At 37.0% G+C, this 25,429-nt stretch overlaps 1 protein-coding gene across 1 annotated transcript in view; it reads left to right on the top strand.

The window, feature by feature from the left end:
• Positions 1-25,429, top strand: part of LOC121377232 (diacylglycerol kinase theta-like) — a 114,493-nt gene that overhangs the window by 27,252 nt on the left and 61,812 nt on the right. Inside the window, exons 2-3 of the mRNA XM_041505141.1 lie at positions 7,239-7,318; positions 23,301-23,403. Of these exons, the coding sequence (XP_041361075.1) occupies positions 7,239-7,318; positions 23,301-23,403 (183 nt within the window). The remainder of the gene's footprint in view (positions 1-7,238; positions 7,319-23,300; positions 23,404-25,429) is intronic.

Genomic DNA, 25,429 nt, shown 5'->3' on the forward strand with positions numbered 1-25,429 from the left:
CCAGCTTTTGCACGGTGCTAGATAAATCTTTCTTGTCCACTGGACGGAACTAGCCAGCTTTTGCACGGTGCTAGATAAATCTTTCTTGTCCACTGGACGGAACTAGCCAGCTTTTGCACGGTGCTAGATAAATCTTTCTTGTCCACTGGACTGAACACCCGAGGTGGTGGAAATTTTGACCTGGGACAAGGATTTACTTTTTCTATCCCACATGATCACATAATTATTATGGAGTGATTTTCTCTCATCCATTCGATAAATAAACCATTATTTTACACAAACAAAAATGGCTGATAAAGTAACTTCTTTAGTTGACCGTTTTATCATAAGTAAACTACACTATCATACTTGCCGCGTTTGTTTCATGTGTTAAATATAATTTAACAATACAAATTAACAAGATAGCTTTTAAAATTAAGGTTTTAATAACCAAATATCGATCTAAAACTAACCAACTTTCATTGATATGATGTCATCTATTACCAACACCGTAATACTCCCCATGTTAAATTCAATGACGTCATAGCTCATGCAAGACAGATTTATTCTGCATGGGCTGACATCATGGAATGGGTCTGTCTTGCATGGCTAGGGATGGGAGAAAAATCTGTCTACATACTCACTTTCTACATACGCCTGACGTCATAACTTATGTTTTACAATGATTGGCATCGTAACTACCGTATATTACCGTGTATTAGCTGACTCCTTGGATAAGCTGACCTCTTAGTTTGACCCTAAATATCTAGTACAAAATCATCGGCCTTGTGTATAAGCCGAAGTCATCTTTTGTCCAGCTGTATGTTCTATCGATTTCAGTAATACTGTCAACAAATAGACTTGTGCTTTTCTTGTTCATTATATTTGTTTTCCCTTTAATTATTACAAACATGGTAATCGCGATCACAATCAATGCGGCAATGCTAACATCTACCATGCCGTGAAAAATAATTTAGAACTGATAAAGCATAACAGAAAAATAAATAATTCAAGCTGTAACAACATATCACTGCACACAAGTAATTAATTTATTCACTAGACAGCAAAAAGTAAAATCATTGAGGAATGTTTAATCCCCCACCACACACACAGAAACAAAAGATGCAGTCCGTGACTGCAGCTGTTCACTGTATATGGTATGGTCATGTGACAATAGTGGGAGTAATTATCGTCCTGAAATACATGTTATGTTTTTTCAGCTGGTAATGTTAATAATGAGCTTAATTTATTTATGGATTACTTTACAGTTTAATGCACCCTCCCAACAAAACAATAATATTAGAAATATAATACTTGTTTGAAGAAAAAAACCCAGTTTTGTATCTTAAATTTGCTATATGAAAGACTGGTCCCAGCACAGGTCAAACAAAGATGGCGGACAGTTGGAAAGAATACGTTTTTATCATTGAAATGACAATAAAACAAGTAATTTTTTATTATTATTCCTCAAAGTTATAATGCATTCAAGAACAAAAAACTGCATAATATTGCATGATGGGGTGTGTTATTTATACTGTGCACAAATTATTGTTACATAATCTGTGAAAGGCTAAGGGTCTGATCAAAATTTATGTCACGGTTGGGAGTAATTTCGATCGAAATTTTATGCTCCAATTTGTTGCCTCCGTGTATAAGCCGACTCTCTTCTTTTGGAAAGTTTTTCTAGACTTCAAAAGTCGGCTAATACACGGCAATATACGGTAATGTTTTTCAGAATTCTGTTGAATTAGGTATTCCCCAAGTTGCCATTTCACATTGTATCATTGTTCTAAAAATATGTAAACAAATTAATATTTTCAGCTTTATATTTAATATTGTTACATAAATATTATGTGATTGTATAATGTGGACTATATTTTCCACGTAGGATTAAATGAGTTTGTAAATGAAATGTTTTTGAATCGTTCTACAATAAACAAACTGTAACTTACAAAATTAATGTTTTGTTTCTGTGATTATATGAGCAAGAAAAAGAAACAATCGCCATTGTGAGGTTTAGATAAGGCAATTCCAACCCTCGGGACAAAATGTTTTTGTAAGGGCCGAGGTAAAAACATTTTGTCCCTTGGGTTGGAATTGCCTCATCTACAGCTCATAACGGTGATAGATTCTATTAGTTTGTGAAGGCATTTTATCTAGTAGTTATAATGGAAATATGAATGTAACTTACAGGTAAGCACAGCTCATATTTTTAAAGACATCTCAGTGCTGTAAAATCATAAAACCATCGTAAGCTATGAAAGAAAGAAATATTTTAGTTAACGACACACTCAACACGTTTACGGTTTACGGTTACATTTAAATTAAGACAGAAAATGACATTGTTACAGAAGATGGAGCATTGTAAGGTTTTGTTTTGTTTAACGACGCCACTAGAGCACCTTGATTTATCAATCATCGACTTGATAATTATGACTCTTAATCATCAGAGGAAACCTGCTACACTTTTCCTAATGCAGCAAGGGAACATTTATATGCACTTTCCCACAGACAGGATAGTACATACCATGTCCTTTGATCAGTTGTGGTCCAATGGTTGGAATGAGAAAAACCTCAATTAGTTGATTGGATCCACCAATGTGGTTCGAACCGGCACTGCAAGCACATCAGGGGAGTGCTCAACCGACTGAGCTAAGGAAGGAAATGTTTTATTTAACGACACACTCAACACATTTTATTTACGGTTATATAGTGTCAGGCATACTGGTAAGGACCACACAGATCTATAGAGAGAAAACCTGATGTCGCCACTTCATGGGCTACTCTTTTCGATTATCAGCAAGGGATCTTTTATATGCACCATCCCACAGACAGGATGACACATACCACAGCCTTTGTTACACCAGTTGTGAGCACTGGCCAGAACGAGAAATGGCCCCCAACTGACCTAAATCCTGCCCTTGACAGAGCATTGTAAGGTGGAAAGAAACTGAAATATATGTATTCCTCAAACCATTGTTAGAAATGTGACTCGTGGGTTGGTTATAGATTAAACATTTACGTGCAAAACTAAAAAAAAATATTGTAAGTAATTTCAGTTTGGTTTGACATAAGAAGAAAAGTAAACGTTTTTGTTGAAAAACAAAACAAAAACAAAAACAACAAAAAATTATTTTTGTGTGCAATTTAGAAAACAATTGGCTCAGAAATGAATAACTTGTAATAAATTCCATAGCATGAAAAAAGGCGTTCCATGTCACCGTGGGATGGACAAGGTTTACGGTGTTATGTGAAAGTGGTTCCTGGAGAGTGATCTTCATATTAAATGATATTACCAAACATCATGTGGGTGGGATGGACTGTAGGTTTACGGTGTTATGTGAAAGTGGTTCCTGGAGAGTGATCTTCATATTAAATGATATTACCAAACATTATGTGGGTGGGATGGACAAGGTTTACGGTGTTATGTGAAAGTGGTTCCTGGAGAGTGATCTTCATATTAAATGATATTACCAAACATTATGTGGGTGGGATGGACTGTAGGTTTACGGTGTTATGTGAAAGTGGTTCCTGGAGAGTGATCTTCATATTAAATGATATTACCAAACATTGTGTGGGTGGGATGGACTGTAGGTTTACGGTGTTATGTGAAAGTGGTTCCTGGAGAGTGATCTTCATATTAAATGATATTACCAAACATGTGGGTGGGATGGACTGTAGGTTTACGGTGTTATGTGAAAGTGGTTCCTGGAGAGTGATCTTCATATTAAATGATATTACCAAACATCATGTGGGTGGGATGGACTGTAGGTTTACGGTGTTATGTGAAAGTGGTTCCTGGAGAGTGATCTTCATATTAAATGATATTACCAAACATCATGTGGGTGGGATGGACTGTAGGTTTACGGTGTTATGTGAAAGTGGTTCCTGGAGAGTGATCTTCATATTAAATGATATTACCAAACATCATGTGGGTGGGATGGACTGTAGGTTTACGGTGTTATGTGAAAGTGGTTCCTGGAGAGTGATCTTCATATTAAATGATATTACCAAACATGTGGGTGGGATGAACTGTAGGTTTACGGTGTTATGTGAAAGTGGTTCCTGGAGAGTGATCTTCATATTAAATGATATTACCAAACATTGTGTGGGTGGGATGGACTGTAGGTTTACGGTGTTATGTGAAAGTGGTTCCTGGAGAGTGATCTTCATATTACAAAACATTATATGGGTAGGGGTGGAATAAAAATTACAAATTTTGTGTTATGTAATTGTATGAATGACTCCTTACAGTGATGTTTAAAAATATAAATAATTTACTTTACTGGGTAACTTGGCAGAGTTTCTGCCAGAGATTAAAACGGGTATGGCGCCATACCCAAATGTTTTCGCAGATTTTTTTATTTTTAAGTTAACCTTTTGACAAAATAGTTACTCTTATCATTGCTGTATGATTTTCTTAACCCTAAACCTAAAGTTAACCCATTTTCTTGTTGACTGGTTGCATTCCATTCCATAGCACCATACCCAAACATTTCTTTCTGACAGAAACACCGCTTGGTATATGTACATGTTTACTGCTTTCATAAAAAAAAAACAGTTTGTCAGTGAGTAACATGGTGTACATGTATAGTTAAATTTTCAACATGTATGTTTATACATTTCTGATTTACAAAACGTAAATTACATGTATTTGTTTTCAGTATGCAACTGTATACATCTCTATTTATTCATGATATTATTACTGATATAAAATGTCAATTATTTGTTTTCAGTGTGTAACTTTGTTACACATGACCTCTCCCTGTTTTATCAATGACATACATAAAATGTAAAGTATTTGAGGGTTTTCAATTTTTAACTTTCTTATACATGACTGCTATAATATGTCAATTAATTGTTTATTTTAAGTTTGTAAATTTGTTTTGAAAAAAAGTAGTTTGTTTTATTTAACGATGCCACTAATGCATATTGATTTTTTATCTTATCATCAGCTATTGGTGGTCAAACTTATGGTCATTCTGACACTGGGTTTTTTAGAGGAAATCCGCTGTCACCACATAAGCTACTCTTTTAGGACAAGCAGCAAGGGATCTTTTATTTGTGCTTCCCACAGGCAGGATAGCACAAACCATAGCCTTTGTTGAACCAGTTATGGATCACTAATCAGTGCAAGTGGTTTACACCAGGGGTGGGGGAAAATAAAATTGTTAATCGGTCCCACGTCATCACTACCTGGGGGGAGGGGTTGTGGGGTAAAGAAGAAAGGAATACAAATAAAAATTATAAAATCATTTAAAAGATGATATTTGCCAAATAGTGTTTTAAAAACAAAATCATAGTAGCATTTGTATATTTTTATCTTGAATCATGAACGCGAAACAATAAACATCAAAACATGAAAGAAAAACAAAATGTTTGATCACATCAGTGAAAAAAACAAATTATATATATTTTACATAATGATGATAATGGAATAAATAATATAAAAAAGGAATAAAAGTTATGCATTTTAACTCCCATATATGTATAAAAAGTACCAGTATTAGTACTGTCCTGAAAATTAATAAACAATAACACTGTTGGAGCGTTTGACAACTTGAGCTGGCACACTTTTAGACAAAGCAATTAAAGCCGCACACCCTAGTTCCATCCAGCGAAAATAAATTATAATTTGGTTAATCTACAAACCTGTAACACACTTAGATCACGTTTTTATCAAGTGGAGTGAAAAAGCAGGTTTTATATCGATAAATACCATGGGAATCCCCATGTCCCAATTGCTTGAAATAATTTTGAAAGTTAGTATTCTGATGTCACTGGTAGATGTCGCTCGAAGCACAACAATGCCTACGTCACGACAAATTTCACAAGTGTGCACAGACTTGGGGTGTGTTCTTTTCACCTCTCCTGAACATGTTCCAACTGTTCTGTCCTGGTTGTATCCCCTCTCCAGATATCGTAAGACTTAGCAAAATTATTGGAGGGTTTGTAACGTTTTGTATTGAGACACTTACTTGTCTAAACTTTATTGTTACTGAAAATGTTCACGAACTGTGAAGAAAAATCTCACAAATGAACAACAACAAATCGGATGTTAATTGCGCGAACCGTGCACGAGAAAACAAACCGAACCAAAATGATAACTGTCACGTGGTATACCAACATCTGTGACGTTTACACAGGAAGATTCCCTCTAAAAATAGATTGGACCTCGCTTGCGGTTTTTTCTCGACAGCACGTCTTGTGAAAAAATGCAAAAAATGCATTTCGTGGTTTTACAAACATCAGGATTACCAAAAAGCACTTCAGGTGAATGGAAATGTGTATTCTAAATAATAAAATGTAAGTAAAGTGCAATTTTATTTGTGAAAAATGGGGTTTAATAGCGAAAAACAACGCCGTAATGGTTAACAAATAGCCGTAACTAGGGTGTGTCCCTTTAATAACATTGTCGCCGATTGGATGACATTTGACCTCTCCTGGCTCTAAAAATAGCCGGTTTAGCTATTCCAGCTCACTCCCACTTATTTCAGTATATTTTATGCTATTTCAAGCAGTTTGTTACTTTGTATTTCACAAAAGCCTCTTGCCTCGGACTAGGACACTCGACCAGAGCTCCATACACAGGCGTTGACAGGTGTTGATTGTAACCAGTTGCAAACTCTGGGTCCTTTGTTTTAATTGGAGTGTAATACCTTGGTAGCTTTCTCAGGAAGAATGATGTTATTGTTAACACCTGTTTTATCTTGTGACCAGCACAGCGGCTTTGACAAATGTCTAGCCTAGTGGCAGTAGATTGATTGTAGGTCGACTTATCATCTTATGGCAGACTTTAAAATCACAGACATCTGAAACACCAGTCAGTTTGACCACTATTTATTTATTTATTATTATTTTAAATCATGCACAAGATGGACAGGTGCTTCGGACCGACAAGAATGACAAAAGTGGGACAGGCAAATGCACGTTTTTAAAAAATAATTTCGGTCTCAGAGATTGAGAATCGGTCCCAGACCGGGAAAAAAGGGCATTTCCCCACCCCTGGTTTACACCTACCCATTGAGCCTTGCAGAGCACTCACTCAGGTTTTGGAGGCGGTATCTGGATTAAAAATCCCATGTCTCGACTGGGATCCGAACCCAGTACCTACCAGCCTGTAGACCGATGGCCTAACCACAACACCACCGATGGCCGGTAATTTGTTTTAAATTACCGATCTAAAGTCTAATCTGTTAATGACTAATCTATAAATGACTTATATAAAATTGTAAATAATATTATATGTTTATTTTCAGTGTGTAACTTTGTTGTACATGACCGCTGTTTACGAACTGTGGTGTCTGCGTGTTCGAGTGTTGCATCAAGTCTTATAAAGGTAAGAATGTTTCACCTTGTGTCGTCATAGTAACACGTAGTACATTTTTAAAATAGTCTTGTAAACGTAAAAATATTTCACCTTGTGTTGTCATAGTAACATGTAGTACATTTATAAATACAAAGTCTTGTAAAGGTATATTTCACCTTGTGTCATCACAGTAACGTAGTATTTTTTTGAATACAAAGTCTTGTAAAGGTAAGACTAATTCACCTTGTGTTGTAATAGTAACATGTAGTACATTTTTAGTACATTTTTAAATACAAAGTCTTGAGATAAGAATGTTTCACCTTAGGTTGTCACAATAACATGTAGTACATTTTTAAATACAAAGTCTTGTAAAGGTAAGACTACATGTATTTCACCTTGTGTCATCATAGTAACATGTAGTACATTTTTAGTACATTTTAAATACAAAGTCTTGTAAAGGTAAGACTACATGTATTTCACCTTGTGTCATCATAGTAACATGTAGTACATTTTTAGTACATTTTTAAATACAAAGTCTTGTAAAGGTAAGACTACATGTATTTCACCTTGTGTCATCATAGTAACATGTAGTACATTTTTAGTACATTTTTAAATACAAAGTCTTGTAAAGGTAAGACTACATGTATTTCACCTTGTGTCATCATAGTAACATGTAGTACATTTTTAGTACATTTTTAAATACAAAGTCTTGTAAAGGTAAGACTACATGTATTTCACCTTGTATCATCATAGTAACATGTACATTTTTAGTACATTTTTAAATACAAAGTCTTGAGATAAGAATGTTTCACCTTGTGTTGTCACAATAACATGTAGTACATTTTTAAATACAAAGTCTTGTAAAGGTAAGACTACATGTATTTCACCTTGTGTCATCATAGTAACATGTAGTACATTTTTAGTACATTTTTAAATACAAAGTCTTGTAAAGGTAAGACTACATGTATTTCACCTTGTATCATCATAGTAACATGTAGTACATTTTTAGTACATTTTTAAATACAAAGTCTTGAGATAAGAATGTTTCACCTTGTGTGGTCATAGTAACATGTAGTACATTTTTAGATACAAAGTATTGTAAAGGTAAGAATATTTCACCTTGTGTCATCATAGTAACATGTAGTACATTTTTAGATACAAAGTATTGTAAAGGTAAGAATATTTCACCTTGTGTCATCATAGTAACATGTAGTACATTTTTAAAAATAGTCTTGAGATAAGAATGTTTCACCTTGTGTGGTCATAGTAACATGTAGTACATTTTTAAATACAAAGTCTTATTAAGGTAAGAGTATTTCATTCTGTGTTGTCATAGTAACCATGGGCATAGGAAGGTGCCAAAAAGTGTGTGTTGGGGTTAGGTGGGTGGCACACCCTGACACACACACACACACACACACACATATATATATATATACTCTTCAAAAAAAGAAACGCAAAAGGGTACAAATGGGTTATAACTCCGATTTTATGTTTCCTACCGGTTCGTGCTTTGTGAATATAAGGTCATTGCATGTCCCAAACACATTCCCATGGTTACATTCGATAAAACGCAGCTACTGTACAATAAAGTTCCAAAATGTGAATATTCGCAAAAACGCAGCCACGTGCAAACCATGTCACCACTGCACGTGCGTTGTCTGCACGTGCAACATGAACACCGACAGTATAAAAGTGCAGGGTGTTCGCTTGACTGGCCTCTGTATCTGGCCGACAGTTGACAATCCAGGACATGCCACGTCTCAGTGAACCGCAGAGAAACAATGCCATCGGCCGACTAGACGCAGGCGAATCCAGAACAGCCGTTGCCAGGGCATTCCATGTGTCCCCAAGCACCATCTCCAGACTGTGGGACCGTTACCAGCAACATGGATCAACACGTGACCTCCCTAGATCCGGTCGACCACGGGTCACTACCCCCGGGCAGGACCGCTACATCCGGGTACGCCACCTTCGGGAACGATTGACTACTGCCACCTCCACAGCCACAGCAATACCAGGTTTGCGCAGGATATCCGACCAGACCGTACGGAACCGCCTACGTGAGGTAGGAATTCGTGCCAGACGTCCAGTTCGAGGTGTCATCTTAACACCACAACACCGTCGACTCCGACTGCAGTGGTGCCAGATTCATCGACAATGGCCTCAACTGCGATGGAGACAGGTGTGGTTCAGTGACGAGTCCTGATTTCTGCTCCGACGTCATGATGGAAGATGTCGCGTGTATAGGCGTCGTGGTGAACGTTATGCGGCAAACTGCGTGCAGGAAGTGGACAGATTCGGCGGGGGTAGTGTCATGGTGTGGGCAGCCATCTCACACACTGGCAGAACTGACCTGGTCCACGTGCAGGGCAACCTGAATGCACAGGGCTACATTGACCAGATCCTCCGGCCACACATCGTTCCAGTTATGGCCAACGCCAACGCAGTGTTCCAACATGACAACGCCAGGCCTCACACAGCACGTCTCACAACGGCTTTCCTACAGAACAACAACATTAATGTCCTTCCTTGGCCATCGACATCACCGGATTTGAACCCAATTGAGCATCTATGGGACGAGTTGGACCGACGCCTCCGACAGCGACAACCACAGCCCCAGACCCTGCCCGAGCTGGCAGCAGCCTTGCAGGCCGAGTGGGCCACCATCCCCCGGGAAGTCATCCGTACTCTGGTTGCTTCAATGGGCAGGCGGTGCCAGGCAGTTGTCAACACACGCGGAGGCCACACCCGGTATTGACTCCAGATGACCTTGACCTTGGTGGTGTGTCCTATCACTTACTCACAATGGACTAGAGTGAATTGTGAACAATCCTGCAACATTTGGTAATTATCGGACTCACCATTCAATAATTAAATCAATTCTCCAAATGTTACGACAATGTGGTTTTGCGTTTCTTCTTTTGAAGAGTATATATTGGATGTCAAACATTTGGTAATTTTGACGGATAGTCTTAGAGAGGAAACCTGCTATATTTTTCCATTAGCAGCCAGGAATATTTTATATGTGTAACAGGGTCCATGTATTGAACAACAACAACACGTCTCGTTTGGAAAACGTTTTACTCTCGTGGGAGAATCATGTGTCAATGACAAACAACACCCTGCAAGATTAAAAATACACAGTATATAATAACAATTCATTATAAGTTGGTTATACAAATATTTTCCAAATCTTCAATTCATCATAATAAAAAGATAAATCATCATCATAAAAATATTACAATCCATAGTTAACTTTTTCTGGTTCACACCTATAGATGATAAAAAATACTATTTCAAGGGAGATAACCACTAAAGTAAATGGTTAGCATTAAATGAATATATTACCCTAATTAGATGTAAATAAATTACAAGTGAATATGTTGTGAGAAAATAAACACTTTACTCTATTAAATATTACAATTACAATATAATGACATTAAATATTAATACGGTATTGAATTCATGTTTGACAATAAATCATCACTATTCCATACCCTGTATGTGGTACACGGGCGCACCACAATGATTTCACAAGTGAGTTGGCACTACTGTCAAAACCTGGGGAATAATAAAATATAACTAAATACCTAATATGAGTTATTAAGCATTACCTCATTACAAACAAAACATAAAACATTCACACCGCATACACCCATTGATATAAATATAACTAAATACCTAATATGAGTTATTAAGCATTACCTCATTACAAACAAAACATAAAACATTCACACCGCATACACCCATTGATATAAATATAACTAAATACCTAATATGAGTTATTAAGCATTACTTCATTACAAACAAAACATAAAACATTCACACCGCATACACCCATTGATATAATAAAATATAACTAAATACCTAATATGAGTTATTAAGCATTACCTCATTACAAACAAAACATAAAACATTCACACCGCATACACCCATTGATATAAATATAACTAAATACCTAATATGAGTTATTAAGCATTACCTCATTACAAACAAAACATAAAACATTCACACCGCATACACCCATTGATATAAATATAACTAAATACCTAATATGAGTTATTAAGCATTACCTCATTACAAACAAAACATAAAACATTCACACCGCATACACCCATTGATATAAATATAACTAAATACCTAATATGAGTTATTAAGCATTACCTCATTACAAACAAAACATAAAACATTCACACCGCATACACCCATTGATATAAATTAATAAATATTATTGGAAATCTTAAAAATGGATAAATGCCTAAAATACAAACCTAAGCTTAAAATATAACCTTTAAGCTAAATAATTAATATTATATGTTGTTAAGATTACTTTTAGAAACTATTTAAACATTTAACAATTAGTTAATAGTTACTCACAAAACTTTACACAATAATAATTAAATTATCAAAATAATTTAAACACCATTTACTTGTAATGATTAATTTCTACATAACTATATTATATTATATTTGTTGTTTTAATAATGTTTAACTAAAACTATTAAACTAATTTGTACCTGTAAATGTAATTGTCCTGTCACAATCTCATGTCCATCATGTCTGCTGTCAATGTGATTTGTGATCATGAAAAGCGTGCAGTGCTATTATCCAATCAGATAAAGGAAACCTGACTAAGAAAACTATTAAAATAAATACTATTTTGCAGACAACTATATCTGACAAATACCTAAAACATAATATTAAAAATAGCAAACTATATACACTTACCGTATTTGACCGGAAATAAGCCCATGTCTTTGAATAAGCCCCCTCCGTTTTGATAGCATTTAAGAAATTAGGCCCTCATTCGTAAATAAGCCCACCCCCAACTTCGTCACCTTATAAATAACATGAAATTGCAAGTTTGCTCAAAGTTCATTTAAAAGGTCATGCCTCCTGCAGATAATTAAACACAAATGTAACACAATATTTTACCACCAGTGAGATTTAGCAGTCTAACAATAACAGTGTGTAACATTGTTTTCAATTTCATGCCTGCAGTATTTCTCTGAAGTATCCAAACCCAAGTATGAACTAAAAACCAATGTCTATTTTTACCACCACACTGGGTCCGCAGTTAATGCTAATTAAGCAAATACCTTATTCTGATTGGCTAAGAACAATGATCTTAGATTGACAATTCTTTGAGTTTGTTGTTAATTGCTGTTGTTTTAAGTCTTCTCAGCATTAAATTTTGGATGTAAATAAACAGCACTGGTAAGTAATTGTAACATAGAAGGTGTGTTTCTGATAATTAGATACTAGTAAGAAAAACACAATTTAATTAATAAACAATTATTATTTATTAATAACAAATGGAACACTAATTAATAGATGTGCTACTGAACGTTTTTTGTTTTCTTCCTAGTTCATTTAAGTATTGTTATTTATTTTAATTATTATTATTAATTTTTTTTCCAACAAAACTGGCCCCTTGTCTGGGAATAAGCCCACCCCATGCTAAGCTCACAATGAGTAGTCTTGGCCCCCTGGGCTTATTTCTGGTCAAATACTGTAATATTACTAAAATATCATCTGCCACACCTGCACCATCACACCGACAGGATAACACATACCACAGCCTTTGATAAACCAGTCGTGGTGCACTGGCTGGAACGAGAACTAGTCCAATAGGTCCACTGATGGAGAACAATCGCAGACTGACAGTGCATCAGGCGGGTGCTGTACCGGCTGGGCTACGTCTCGTGTCCCAACTTGGAAGAACAAGGAAGGAATGGTCTATTTAATGATGCATACAACACATTTGTATATCCAGTTATATGTCTGTGGACGTAGGGTTTAGGAACACACAGATGATGCATACAACACATTTGTATATCCAGTTATATGTCTGTGGACGTAGGGTTTAGGAACACACAGATGATGCATACAACACATTTGTATATCCGTTTATATGTCTGTGGACGTAGGGTTTAGGAACACACAGATGATGCATACAACACATTTGTATATCCAGTTATATGTCTGTGGACGTAGGGTTTAGGAACACACAGATGATGCATACAACACATTTGTATATCCAGTTATATGTCAGTGGACGTAGGGTTTAGGAACACACAGATGATGCATACAACACATTTGTATATCCGTTTATATGTCTGTGGACGTAGGGTTTAGGAACACACAGATGATGCATACAACACATTTGTATATCCGGTTATATGTCTGTGGACGTAGGGTTTAGGAACACACAGATGATGCATACAACACATTTGTATATCCGGTTATATGTCTGGACGTAGGGTTTAGGAACACACAGATGATGCATACAGCACATTTGTATATCCGGTTATATATCTGTGGACGTAGGGTTTAGGAACACACAGATGATGCATACAACACATTTGTATATCCGGTTATATGTCAGTGGACGTAGGGTTTAGGAACACACAGATGATGAGAGAGGAAAGCCACGTTCTTTGTAACATCAGTCATGGAGCAATGTCTGGAACAAGAAATAGCCTTGTTCACTAACAGCCATCACTCCTAGGGTGACTGTTCATCAGACAAGCACCTTAGCACTCTACTCCTGTTGAATAACATGGTGGCTTCAAGAAATTTATATTTCACTCTGGCAGATATACTTTTTTCTCCTGTGCATCACTTATACTAAAATCTGTTACTTCTTCCAGCCTCAGACCCCTGTCTCCCCTAACAACCTACTTGCTTCAGCCCCTTACAAAAACTGAGCAGCCTCTTCTCTAAACATCGGAACTGTTTCACGTTATTTAATCAAATGCAATTCCTAGAAACCTGCCTTCATTCAGAGCTTCTAGAATTTTATAAAAATCCACTAGCCATGAAATCAGTGATTTTAAAAATGTACTAGCCATGATTAAAAATTCACTAGCCCTACTTTAAATAAATACAATTTTACTAATAGTAATAATCAGATATGTCATCTAAAGAGGGAGACAGAGCTTAAAAATCCTTAGATTGGGGTGGAAAGAGGGGGCAGGATATTCATATTTAAAAACTATGTAAATGCAGCATTTGACAAGGTTTTTTTCTTCTCCACTAGACGTCGGGCTAGTTATAATAGTTGTTTACTAGCCCAACACTGAATATCACTAGCCATGGGAGTGGGGCTACCATAATCTAGAAGCCCTGCCTCATTGCAAGTCTCCCTGCCCCACCCAGAACCCATAGTACATCCTGTTTGAAAAATACTAGTATGTGTAATATCATGACCTAACCTTATATCCAGTGATTCTAAATATCTTCCTGTTCCTGCCCCTCCCAAACATGGTGCACAACCTGTTTGAGGGTGTATACTACCAAATCAAATCCCATAGACGACAATAGGAAGGAAGGAAGGAAGGAAATATTTATTTAATGATGCACTCAACACATTTTATTTACAGTTATATGGCATCAGACATATGGTTAAGGACCACACAGGTATTGAGAGAGGAAACCTGCTGTTGCCACTTCATGGACTACCGTACTCTTTTCGATTAGCAGCAAGGGATCTTTTATATGCATCATCTCACAGACAGGATATTACATACCACGGCCTTTGTTACTCAGTCATGGAGCACTGGCTGGAACGAGAAATAGCCTAATGGGTTCACCATTGGGAATCAATCCTAGACAGACCGTGCATCAAGCGTCCCCAGACGACAGTAGTAACATATGTGACTAAAACTCCTACCTGCAGCGTAACAGTCGACATAATCACCATAAATATAAATACTACCACCCCTCACCCTTAAAGTGAATCAGAAACGCACAAACTTTGGGTACCTTTTCTTTACAGGTACCCCATACATGTTTCAAGCACAAGGTTACTTGACACAGTGGTACTAGATAAAATAAAACCAAATAAATTGTTTTGCCCAGATGGAACTAAATTTTTTTTTACAACCAACACACTCACATTTATCACCAGTCATAGGACTTGTGGTGTTAACTTCTCTATTAGAAATTGGGTGCACCTCGAACTTTGACCCAGCCAGAATTATTTGGTTCAGTACTACCTTGAGAAGAGACGGGCAAAGAAAACTGCAGTATGTTCTATGTCTCTCTGCACCTCCCAGGACCAACTGCAACTCCTGTTCTGACTCTGTTCTCAAAATATGTTTACATACATGTATATCATACCTACACTCATAATGAACCACTACTACTAATTCTCTACTCTCAGCCGCACCCTATGTCTGTCCCTCCCAGATATTGTGTACAGCCTGTTTGAGTATGTTCTCACTTTCTCTGCCCCTGCCAGAACCCACTGCAACTCCTGTTCTCAAAATGTGCGTAATATTAAGACCTAGCTTTATATCCAGTGATTCTAAAAAAAATCTCTCTCTAATGTCAGCTGTGCCCTGCCCATCCCAAAAATGATGCAGTTCGTTCTTATTCTGTCTGCACCTCCCAGAACCCATTGCAACTTAGTAGGGCCTCCATGAGTCCAAAATATTGGACTGAGTACTTGAGTCAAATTCGACCCAGACCCGAGTACCAGATACTTACACTAGATGATAATGAGTCTTGGAAATAAAGTGAAATAGCTTTATGCATCTTAATTCCAGCGCTGAAGATGGATTCCAAATCATGTCATTGTGTTGCATTCCACACATTCCACTCATAACCCTATAATGTAACCGGTGGCAAGCATGTGGCAAAATGATGTAAAAAATGGAATTAAATGAGAGTGCTCTTCCTTGAACGGGTACTCGAGTTGTTCATAGGACTCGAGTCTTGCTAGACTCGGCCTGTGGCCGAATACTCGTGGAGACCCTACAACTCTGCTTTCTATATATGCTTTACATGTAAATCACACCTACACTTTTAATGAACTGCTACCACAAACCCTCTACTCTGAGCCGCTCCCAACTCCTACCCCTCCCCAAACATGATGCACAGCCTGTTTACAGTCAGGCAGACAACACTATGCAGTATGTTCCTCCCAGAATCAGCTGCAATTCCTTGTCACTTTTTACCCACGTGTATAACCACAACCATAAATCCTTTTTCCTCAGACATGCCCCACCCCTACCACACCCCTCCCAAAACCAGTGTACAGGCTGTTTGAGAAGAGTGAGGCAGTATGTTCTTGGTCTTTCTGAATGAATGAAGGAATGTTTAACGACACCCCAGCACGAAAAATACATCGGCTATTGGGTGTCAAACTATGGCAATGCAAACAAATGGGTCTTTCTATGACACCTACACTCTTAATAAATTAATGAACCACAACCATAAATCCCACCCCTGCTACTCCTCTCCCAAAACCAGTGTACAAGCTGTTTGAGAAGAGTGAGACGGGCAACACAGTGCAGTAGTACGTTCTTGGTCTTTCTGAATGAATGAATGAATGAATGTTTAACGACACCCCAGCATGCAAAAATACATCAGCTATTGGGAGTGAAACTATGATAAATGTAAACAAATGAGTCTTTCTGACTCTCTCCCAAGACACTCTGCAATTCATGTTCTCACAATGTACTCTACCTGTGCATGCACATCACCCCTACACTCATAATGAACCACTGCTAGAAATCCCCTACTCTCAGCCACTCCCAGGGCTGCAGAAAGTACTTGCCCACTCACCATATGCGAGTACAAATTCTGACGGATGAGTTCACAATTGCAACTACCAGTCTGACGGTCCATCTGTCGTTTTTATTTTGTTTGCCACATGATGTTGATCATTTACCAAGTGTTCTTAATAAGGTTTTGTCAATATATCTATATATCTTTGATTATTATTATTATTATTGTTATAATTAGTAAGAAGTCCCCAAGGGATAATAGTCTAGAACTAACTGAGCTACCTTCTATAAATATTTTTTATTTTATTATTATTATTATACATGTATATCATTTGAAGTGAAGACACTGTATAACATTGTTAATAATATATTGTTCTATAGACTGGCCAACTAGTAGAAATTCTGGTGGGCTAGTATATTCTAGTTGGTTCTGGTCCAGCAGGCTAGTTGAATATTTTTCATTTCTACACCCTTGCACTCCCTATGTCTGCCCCTCCAAAAAAATGGTGCACAGCCAGTCTGAATACAATCTAATTAAAATTAGCTCCACTATTACATGTGGATCTAACACCAGCCAGTTGGAACTCATGTCCACCAATCAAAACCTTACTTGCAGAATCATGCCAGTGATTTAAAAATAACTTGAAAACATTCCAAATTATCCTGAGGGTATACAATATGTTTCATGTGAATTACGAATGCCTTATTTAGACCAGTAGAACTAATTTTAATCAGACTGCTAACAACACTGCGTAGTCTCCAATGTCCAAGTAACATTTCGTCTGTAATAGTAATTTAAATATTGACCAATCACATTTCGCCTTTTATAACGTTATTTGGGAGCATACAAATTCTAAAAATATCGGGCGAGTCTATTTTAGTGGCCGCAGTACAGCGAACCATACCAATACATACGGGGTGGATTATCAGTCTTCAATTTTACATTAAAAATTATTTATTTATTTATAAAAAAAAAACCCAAACTAAATCAGTCTTCAGTTTTACATGTTTTAAGGCATTCGTAATTCACACGAAATATACCCTCAGAATAATTAGGAATGTTTTCAAATTATGTTTAAATCACTGGCATGATTCTGCAAGTAAGGTTTTGATTGGTGGACATGAACTCAACTGGCTGGTGTTAGATCCACATGTAATAGTGGAGCTAATTTTAATTAGATTGGGTGGACATGAGCTCCAACTAGCTGGTGTTAGATCCACATGTAATAGTGGAGCTAATTTTAATTAGATTGGTGGACATGAGCTCCAACTGGCTGGTGTTAGATCCACATGCAATAGTGGAGCTAATTTTAATTAGATTGGTGGACATGAGCTCCAACTGGCTGGTGTTAGATCCACATGTAATAGTGGAGCTAATTTTAATTAGATTGGTCTGAATATGTTCTGTTTTAGCGCAACTCTTGTTCTTAAAATATGCCTAATATCAAAACATAGCCTTATATCCAACGATTATGATTCTAAAATTTTCCCTTTACTTTCAACCGCACCCCACCCTGTCCCACCCTCAAAACCTGCACAGCCTGTTTAAGAAGAGTCAGTATGTTACTGGGTTCTCTGTCCCTCACAGAACCCTCCTAAGACACTATTTTCGCTCTAGCCAGTGCACTACGACTGGTACATCAAAGGCCGTGGTATGTGCTATCCTGTCTATGGTATGGTGCATATAAAAGATCCCTTGCTGCTAATCAAAAAGAGTAGCCCATGAAGTGGCGACAGTGGGTTTCCTCGCTTTATATCTGTGTGGTCCTTAACCATATGCCCGACGCCATGTAACCGTAAATAAAATGTGTTGGGTGCGTCGTTAAATAAAACATTTCCTTCCTTTCCTTCCTCAGACACTATGCGACTCCTGTTCTGAAATTTGCTGTACATATATGTCACACCTACAATCATAATGAACAACTGCTACAAATACCTTACCCTTGGCAGCACCACATCCTTGCCCCTCCTTAAAAAACATGGTGCACAACCTGTTTTAGAAGAATCAGGTAGACAGAGCTGTGCAGCATGTTATCGGTTTCTGTAGTCTCCCAGAACCCACTGCAACAGTGTTCTCATCTCCTGTTCTCAAAATATGCCTTACATGTATATCACACCTACACTCATAACAAATAACTACCATAAATGCCCTACCCCTGCTCCTCCCAAAAACTGGTGGACAGCCAGTTTGAGAAGAGACAGGCAGACAACACTGTGCAGTATGTTATCGGTTTCTCAGCCCCTCCCAGAACCCACTGCAACTCTGTTCTGTGAAATAGGCTTCACATAGATATCACACCTACACTCATAATGAATAACTACCATTAATGCCCTACCCCTGCCCTTACCCCTGCCCCTGCCCCTCCTAAAACTGGGTGTACAGCCTGTTTGAGAAGAGACAGGCAGATCACACTGTGCAGTATGTTATTGGTTTCTCAGCCCCTCCCAGAACCCACTGCAACTGCGTTCTGTAAAATAAGCTTCACACATAATTATATCACACCAACATTCTTAACGAACCACTACTCCAAATCCCCTGCTCTGAGCCTCACCCTGCCCCACCCTCCCTCCCCCTCCCAGAAAGCGGTGCACAGCCTGCTTGAGAAGAGCGAGGCAGGCAGCAGTGTGCAGTATGTTCTCATTATGAATACACGCGTCCAAAAATAGCAGTGGCCACAGTGTGGAGAAAACAGGGGAGAAATCAATAAATCCAGTGCGCTTGTTAGCAAAGGAAACAGGTCTGGTCATTTGTACTCATGCTATCGATCGCCAGCGCTGACCTCCAAACGAGGGATGGCCACCGCGCGCGCCACAGAGAGAGAGGGCGCTTTTTGCAGCAGTTTGTCATCAGGCACGGCCAACAGTACATTGTATGTACATGTGATGGCACAGAGAACATAGATATACATTGTAATAATTGTTAGTACCAACAGTACATTGTGTGTACATGTGATGGTTTACAGAGAACATAGATGTACATTGTAATAATTGTTAGTACCAACAGTACATTGTGTGTACATGTGATGGCACAGGGAACATAGATGTACATTGTAATAATTGTTAGTACCAACAGTACATTGTATGTACATGTGATGGCACAGGGAACATAGATGTACATTGTAATAATTGTTAGTACCAACAGTACATTGTGTGTACATGTGATGGCACAGAGAACATAGATGTACATTGTAATAATTGTTAGTACCAACAGTACATTGTATGTACATGTGATGGCACAGAGAACATAGATGTACATTGTAATAATTGTTAGTACCAACAGTACATTGTATGTACATGTGATGGCACAGAGAACATAGATGTACATTGTAATAATTGTTAGTACCAACAGTACATTGTGTGTACATCTGATGGTTTACAGAGAACATAGATGTACATTGTAATAATTGTTAGTACCAACAGTACATTGTATGTACATGTGATGGCACAGAGAACATAGATGTACACTGTAATAATTGTTAGTACCAACAGTACATTGTATGTACATGTGATGGTTTACAGAGAACATAGATGTACATTGTAATAATTGTTAGTACCAACAGTACATTGTATGTACATGTGATGGCACAGAGAACATAGATGTACACTGTAATAATTGTTAGTACCAACAGTACATTGTATGTACATGTGATGGCACAGAGAACATAGATGTACATTGTAATAATTGTTAGTACCAACAGTACATTGTATGTACATGTGATGGCACAGAGAACATAGATGTACACTGTAATAATTGTTAGTACCAACAGTACATTGTATGTACATGTGATGGCACAGAGAACATAGATGTACACTGTAATAATTGTTAGTACCAACAGTACATTGTATGTACATGTGATGGCACAGAGAACATAGATGTACACTGTAATAATTGTTAGTACCAACAGTACATTGTATGTACATGTGATGGTTTACAGAGAACATAGATGTACATTGTAATAATTGTTAGTACCAACAGTACATTGTATGTACATGTGATGGTTTACAGAGAACATAGATGTACACTGTAATAATTGTTAGTACCAACAGTACATTGTATGTACATGTGATTGTAGAGAGAACATAGATGTACACTGTACTAAATGTTAGTACCAACAGTACATTGTATGTACATGTGATGGGTACAGAGAACATAGATGTACACTGTACTAAATGTTAGTACTAACAGTACATTGTAGTACATGTGATGGTACAGAGAACATAGATGTATATTGTAATAATTGTTAGTACCAACAGTACATTGTGTGTTCATGTGATGGTACAGGGAACATAGATGTACATTGTAATAATTGTTAGTACTAATAGTACATTGTATGTACATGTACATGTGATGGCACAGAGAACATAGATGTACATTGTAATAATTGTTAGTACTAATAGTACATTGTATGTATATGTACATTGCACTAACTGTTATTACTAACCATACATGTGGGGATGAGGGGAAGAAGGTCTGGTTAACAAATGTGTCATGTAAATCAGTAAAATATATATAAAGAATAACTAATATCCTATATCATTAACTTTTTTCTTCTTCTTTTTGTCCTGCAGTCCATAAAATTTAAGGTGGAAAGCTGTTATTCTTGTTATTTCAGCTACATTATACGATTGGCTATTTTGTAATACATGTAGCTATGCATGGTAGGTCATATGCATGACATCAAAAGTGATAATCTGCTAGTATACATCTATGACTTTGCTTTACTCAGTCATCACAATCTGCCAACAGAAACAGTGTTTGCAGGATACAAGTTCACATTCCTGTGTTGCTTCTGAACACTGTACATAAAGTGAATTTCACCTTGTGATGTCCAGCCACTGACATTAATAAAAAGTAAATCATTAGATAGGGGTAGAATTGCTCCAAAGAAATCACTCACATGGTTATTTAATTACATAATATTTGTTCTAGCTGTTTAATTACGTGCATTTACAAAACTCTGTTGGTGTTATTTAATTAAGTTTATCCTATAACGTACCCATGATATCCATGTCATAAACACATGTGATAATTTAGTGTATTAACCCGTGTAATAATGGTATGCAAATTTAAAGGTATATGCAAATTTGTAAGGTGTCTAGGTAATAATGTGTTGCTATCAATGGGTCATTTGTTTACAAGCCAACAAGACCTGGATACCTGAGCGTAACATTTTCACAAGAATGGGTGACATCAAACTAATTTGTGCTAAACATGATCACGTCATATTACCGATGGATGCGACTTTAGTACTGTGATTTACTAAAAACATGATCACGTCATATTACCGATGGCGGTGACTTTAGTACTGTGATTTACTAAAAACATGATCACGTCATATTACCGATGGATGCGACTTTAGTACTGTGATTTACTAAAAACATGATCACGTCATATTACCGATGGCGGTGACTTTAGTACTGTGATTTACTAAAAACATGATCACGTCATATTACCGATGGATGCGACTTTAGTACTGTGATTTACTAAAAACATGATCACGTCATATTACCGATGGATGCGACTTTAGTACTGTGATTTACTAAAAACATGATCACGTCATATTACCGATGGATGCGACTTTAGTACTGTGATTTACTAAAAACATGATCACGTCATATTACCGATGGAGGCGACTTTAGTACTGTGATTTACTAAAAACATGATCACGTCATATTACCGATGGATGCGACTTTAGTACTGTGATTTACTAAAAACATGATCACGTCATATTACCAATGGAGGCGACTTTAGTACTGTGATTTACTAAAAACTTAATTAAAATGTTATTTTAGAAGTGTTACAGGAGAAATAGAATTTTCTAATCTTAGTGCTACGGTATAGTAAAACTGTTGTAGGCTATATATAGAGTTGTAGTGACATTATAGCTTAAGACATTTTTATGATAACATAGCACTAAGATGGCTTTGAAGATCTGTAGCCTGGAGTATTTAATTATGTGTATTTTCAGAACCCAGTTATTTAGTTAATTATATTTTCTAGTTTTCAGAAGGTCCTGGTTGTTTATTTATGTGTTTTTTCGTTATTTCACAAAAAGGTTGATACATTTTCTATTTTTCACAAAGTCCTGGTTGTTTAATTATGTGTATTTTCTTTACCCAGTTATTTAGTTCATTATATTTTCAGAAGGTCCTGTTTCTTTACTTACATCTATTTTCTATATTTCACGAGGTTGTTTAACTTGATATATTTTCTATTTTTCACAAAGTCACAACGAGGTTTATTAACTTGATACTTTTTCTATTTTTCACAAAGTCGTCATTGTTTAATTATGTGTATTTTGATAACCTAATTATTTACTTCATTATATTTTCAGAAGGTCCTGGTTGTTTACTTACGTCTATTTTCTATATTTCACAACGAGGTTGTTTAACTTGATACATTTCCTATTTTTCACAAAGTTCTGGTTGTTTAATTATGTGTATTTTCTCAACCCAGTTATTTAGTTAATAATATATTTGTTTCTGTTTTCCAGAACCCGGTTGCCCACTGCTGGTCTGAGCCTGGGCACTTTAAACGAAAATTTTGCAATGTCTGTCGGAAACGACTGGAAGACAGCCCTGCAATTCACTGTGAAAGTAAGTGTTTACTGTTATACGTACAGTTCGTGACACAACTGTAAAACCAACCACCCACCCATAGATGGTTTCCTAGTCTGTAGGTGTTTACTGTTACGCATACAGTATGTGACACAGCTGTCAAACCAACCAACCAACCACCCATAGATGATTTCCTAATCTTTAGGTGTTTACTGTTATGCACACAGTACATGACACAACTGTAAAACCAACCACACATAGATGGTTTCCTAGTCTGTAGGTCTTTACTGTTATACATAAAGTACGTGACACGCCCGTAAAACCAACCAACCACCCATAGATGGTTTCCTTGTCTGTAAGTGTTTACTGTTATGTGTACAGTATGTGACACAACTGTAAAACCAACCAAACACCCATGGCTGATTTCCTAGTCTCAATTGTTCTAGATGAACACAGTAATGTCGATGACACACAATTACCACACCATTATATTGGCTTCATACCCAATAACAGAGTTCGAAATTATCACTTATCCGTTTGTCCTGACAAGTGAATAATTGGTCGGACAAGCAAAATGTACCTCAATAGTTGTCCAGTGGACAAGTAAAAATGTATATTGCTGTTTCATTTTGAGAAACCCAAAACATTATCCTTGCACTTAAATAAAACTAACAACTCATTTCGACAAGTGAAACTATTGGTGGACAAGTAGATTTCTAGATGTACTTGTCCTGTGGACTATTATCCTGTTCAATTATTTAGACCCAAAGTTTTTTGCAAATGTTACGTTTATTTCCTATTCGATATTTGTTTTCTTTGCATTTACATGAAAACAAACCCAAACCCCGACAGGTTTTATATACAAATCATCATATAAAATGCACAAGTTGACTTAATTCCACTTTTTAAAAATCTCTGTGTCGTTTGAATGCACGTTATTTCTCCTATAAATAACTACGGTCATTTGCATATCAAAAGCATCATTCTATAGTGCGTTTCAGACTAATGTTCGGTTCTATCGTCCTCTCCGCACAAATCGTAGTATGACCTATATTTAAGAAAATATCTGTAAACATGAAGCAGGCGCGGATTCAGGTGGGGAGTTCAAGTGACAAAACCTCAGTTTGAAAAAAAAAATATGTATCAAATATTATAATTATATTGTGGAATACACAAGCGCTCGCTGAAAGGAGAGACAGACAGACAGAGAGAGAGAGAGAGAGAGAGAGAGAGACGTCATTTATGTAACGACGCACTCAACATATTTTAATCTATGGTTATATGGTTATAGGGAGAGAGAGAGAAGAATATGGTATGCATGCGATTGGTGGAGGTGTGGCCCTCTGCACAACCCCAACCCCACTTAAGGCTTCTTTTATATATGGAGCGGGACGTAGCTCAGAGGTAAAGCGTTCGCTCATGGTAGGTCGACTGATCGATCCCACATGGTGGACCCATTGGGTTGTGTCTAGTTCCAGCCTGTGCACCACAACTGATGTATAAAGGCTGTGGTATGTGCTATCCTGTCTATGGGATGGTGCATATAAAACGTCCCTTATTGCTTATCAAAATTGCTTATCGTAAACAGTGGCCTATGTGGCGGTAGCGAGTTTCTTTCTCACTGTCATAATGCTCCTTAACCGTTTTGTCTGACGCCACATAAACGTATATCAAATGCGTTGAGTGTGTCGTTAAATAAACATTTCTCTCGTATGTATGTGTAGTCTATATGCATTTCTAGTCGATTAGTTTATAGGTTGTTACGTTGTTTGATAGTGAATGATATGGAAATAAAAAAAATTTGGTGTTAAAGAGTTCATGCATACATTAAAGTAATACTCCTGATGGGTATGGAGAAATAACTTAATCAGTCGACAAACTCATTTCTTCATCACTATCTTCGTTAAGGGGGACTATCACAGGGGGTATTTTATTTCTTATAAAACTATTTTGTTTTCTAAAATCTTCTTCGATCTTTATTACATGTTTAACTGTGTCAGAGAAGTGTGTAGGTGTTACAGAGTTCAATGCATGTGCAAGTTCTCTCTGCACCGTGGTCATTTTA

The sequence above is a fragment of the Gigantopelta aegis genome, chromosome 7 (genome assembly GCF_016097555.1).
Source record: "Gigantopelta aegis isolate Gae_Host chromosome 7, Gae_host_genome, whole genome shotgun sequence".
Taxonomy (NCBI): Eukaryota; Metazoa; Mollusca; class Gastropoda; order Neomphalida; family Peltospiridae; genus Gigantopelta; species Gigantopelta aegis.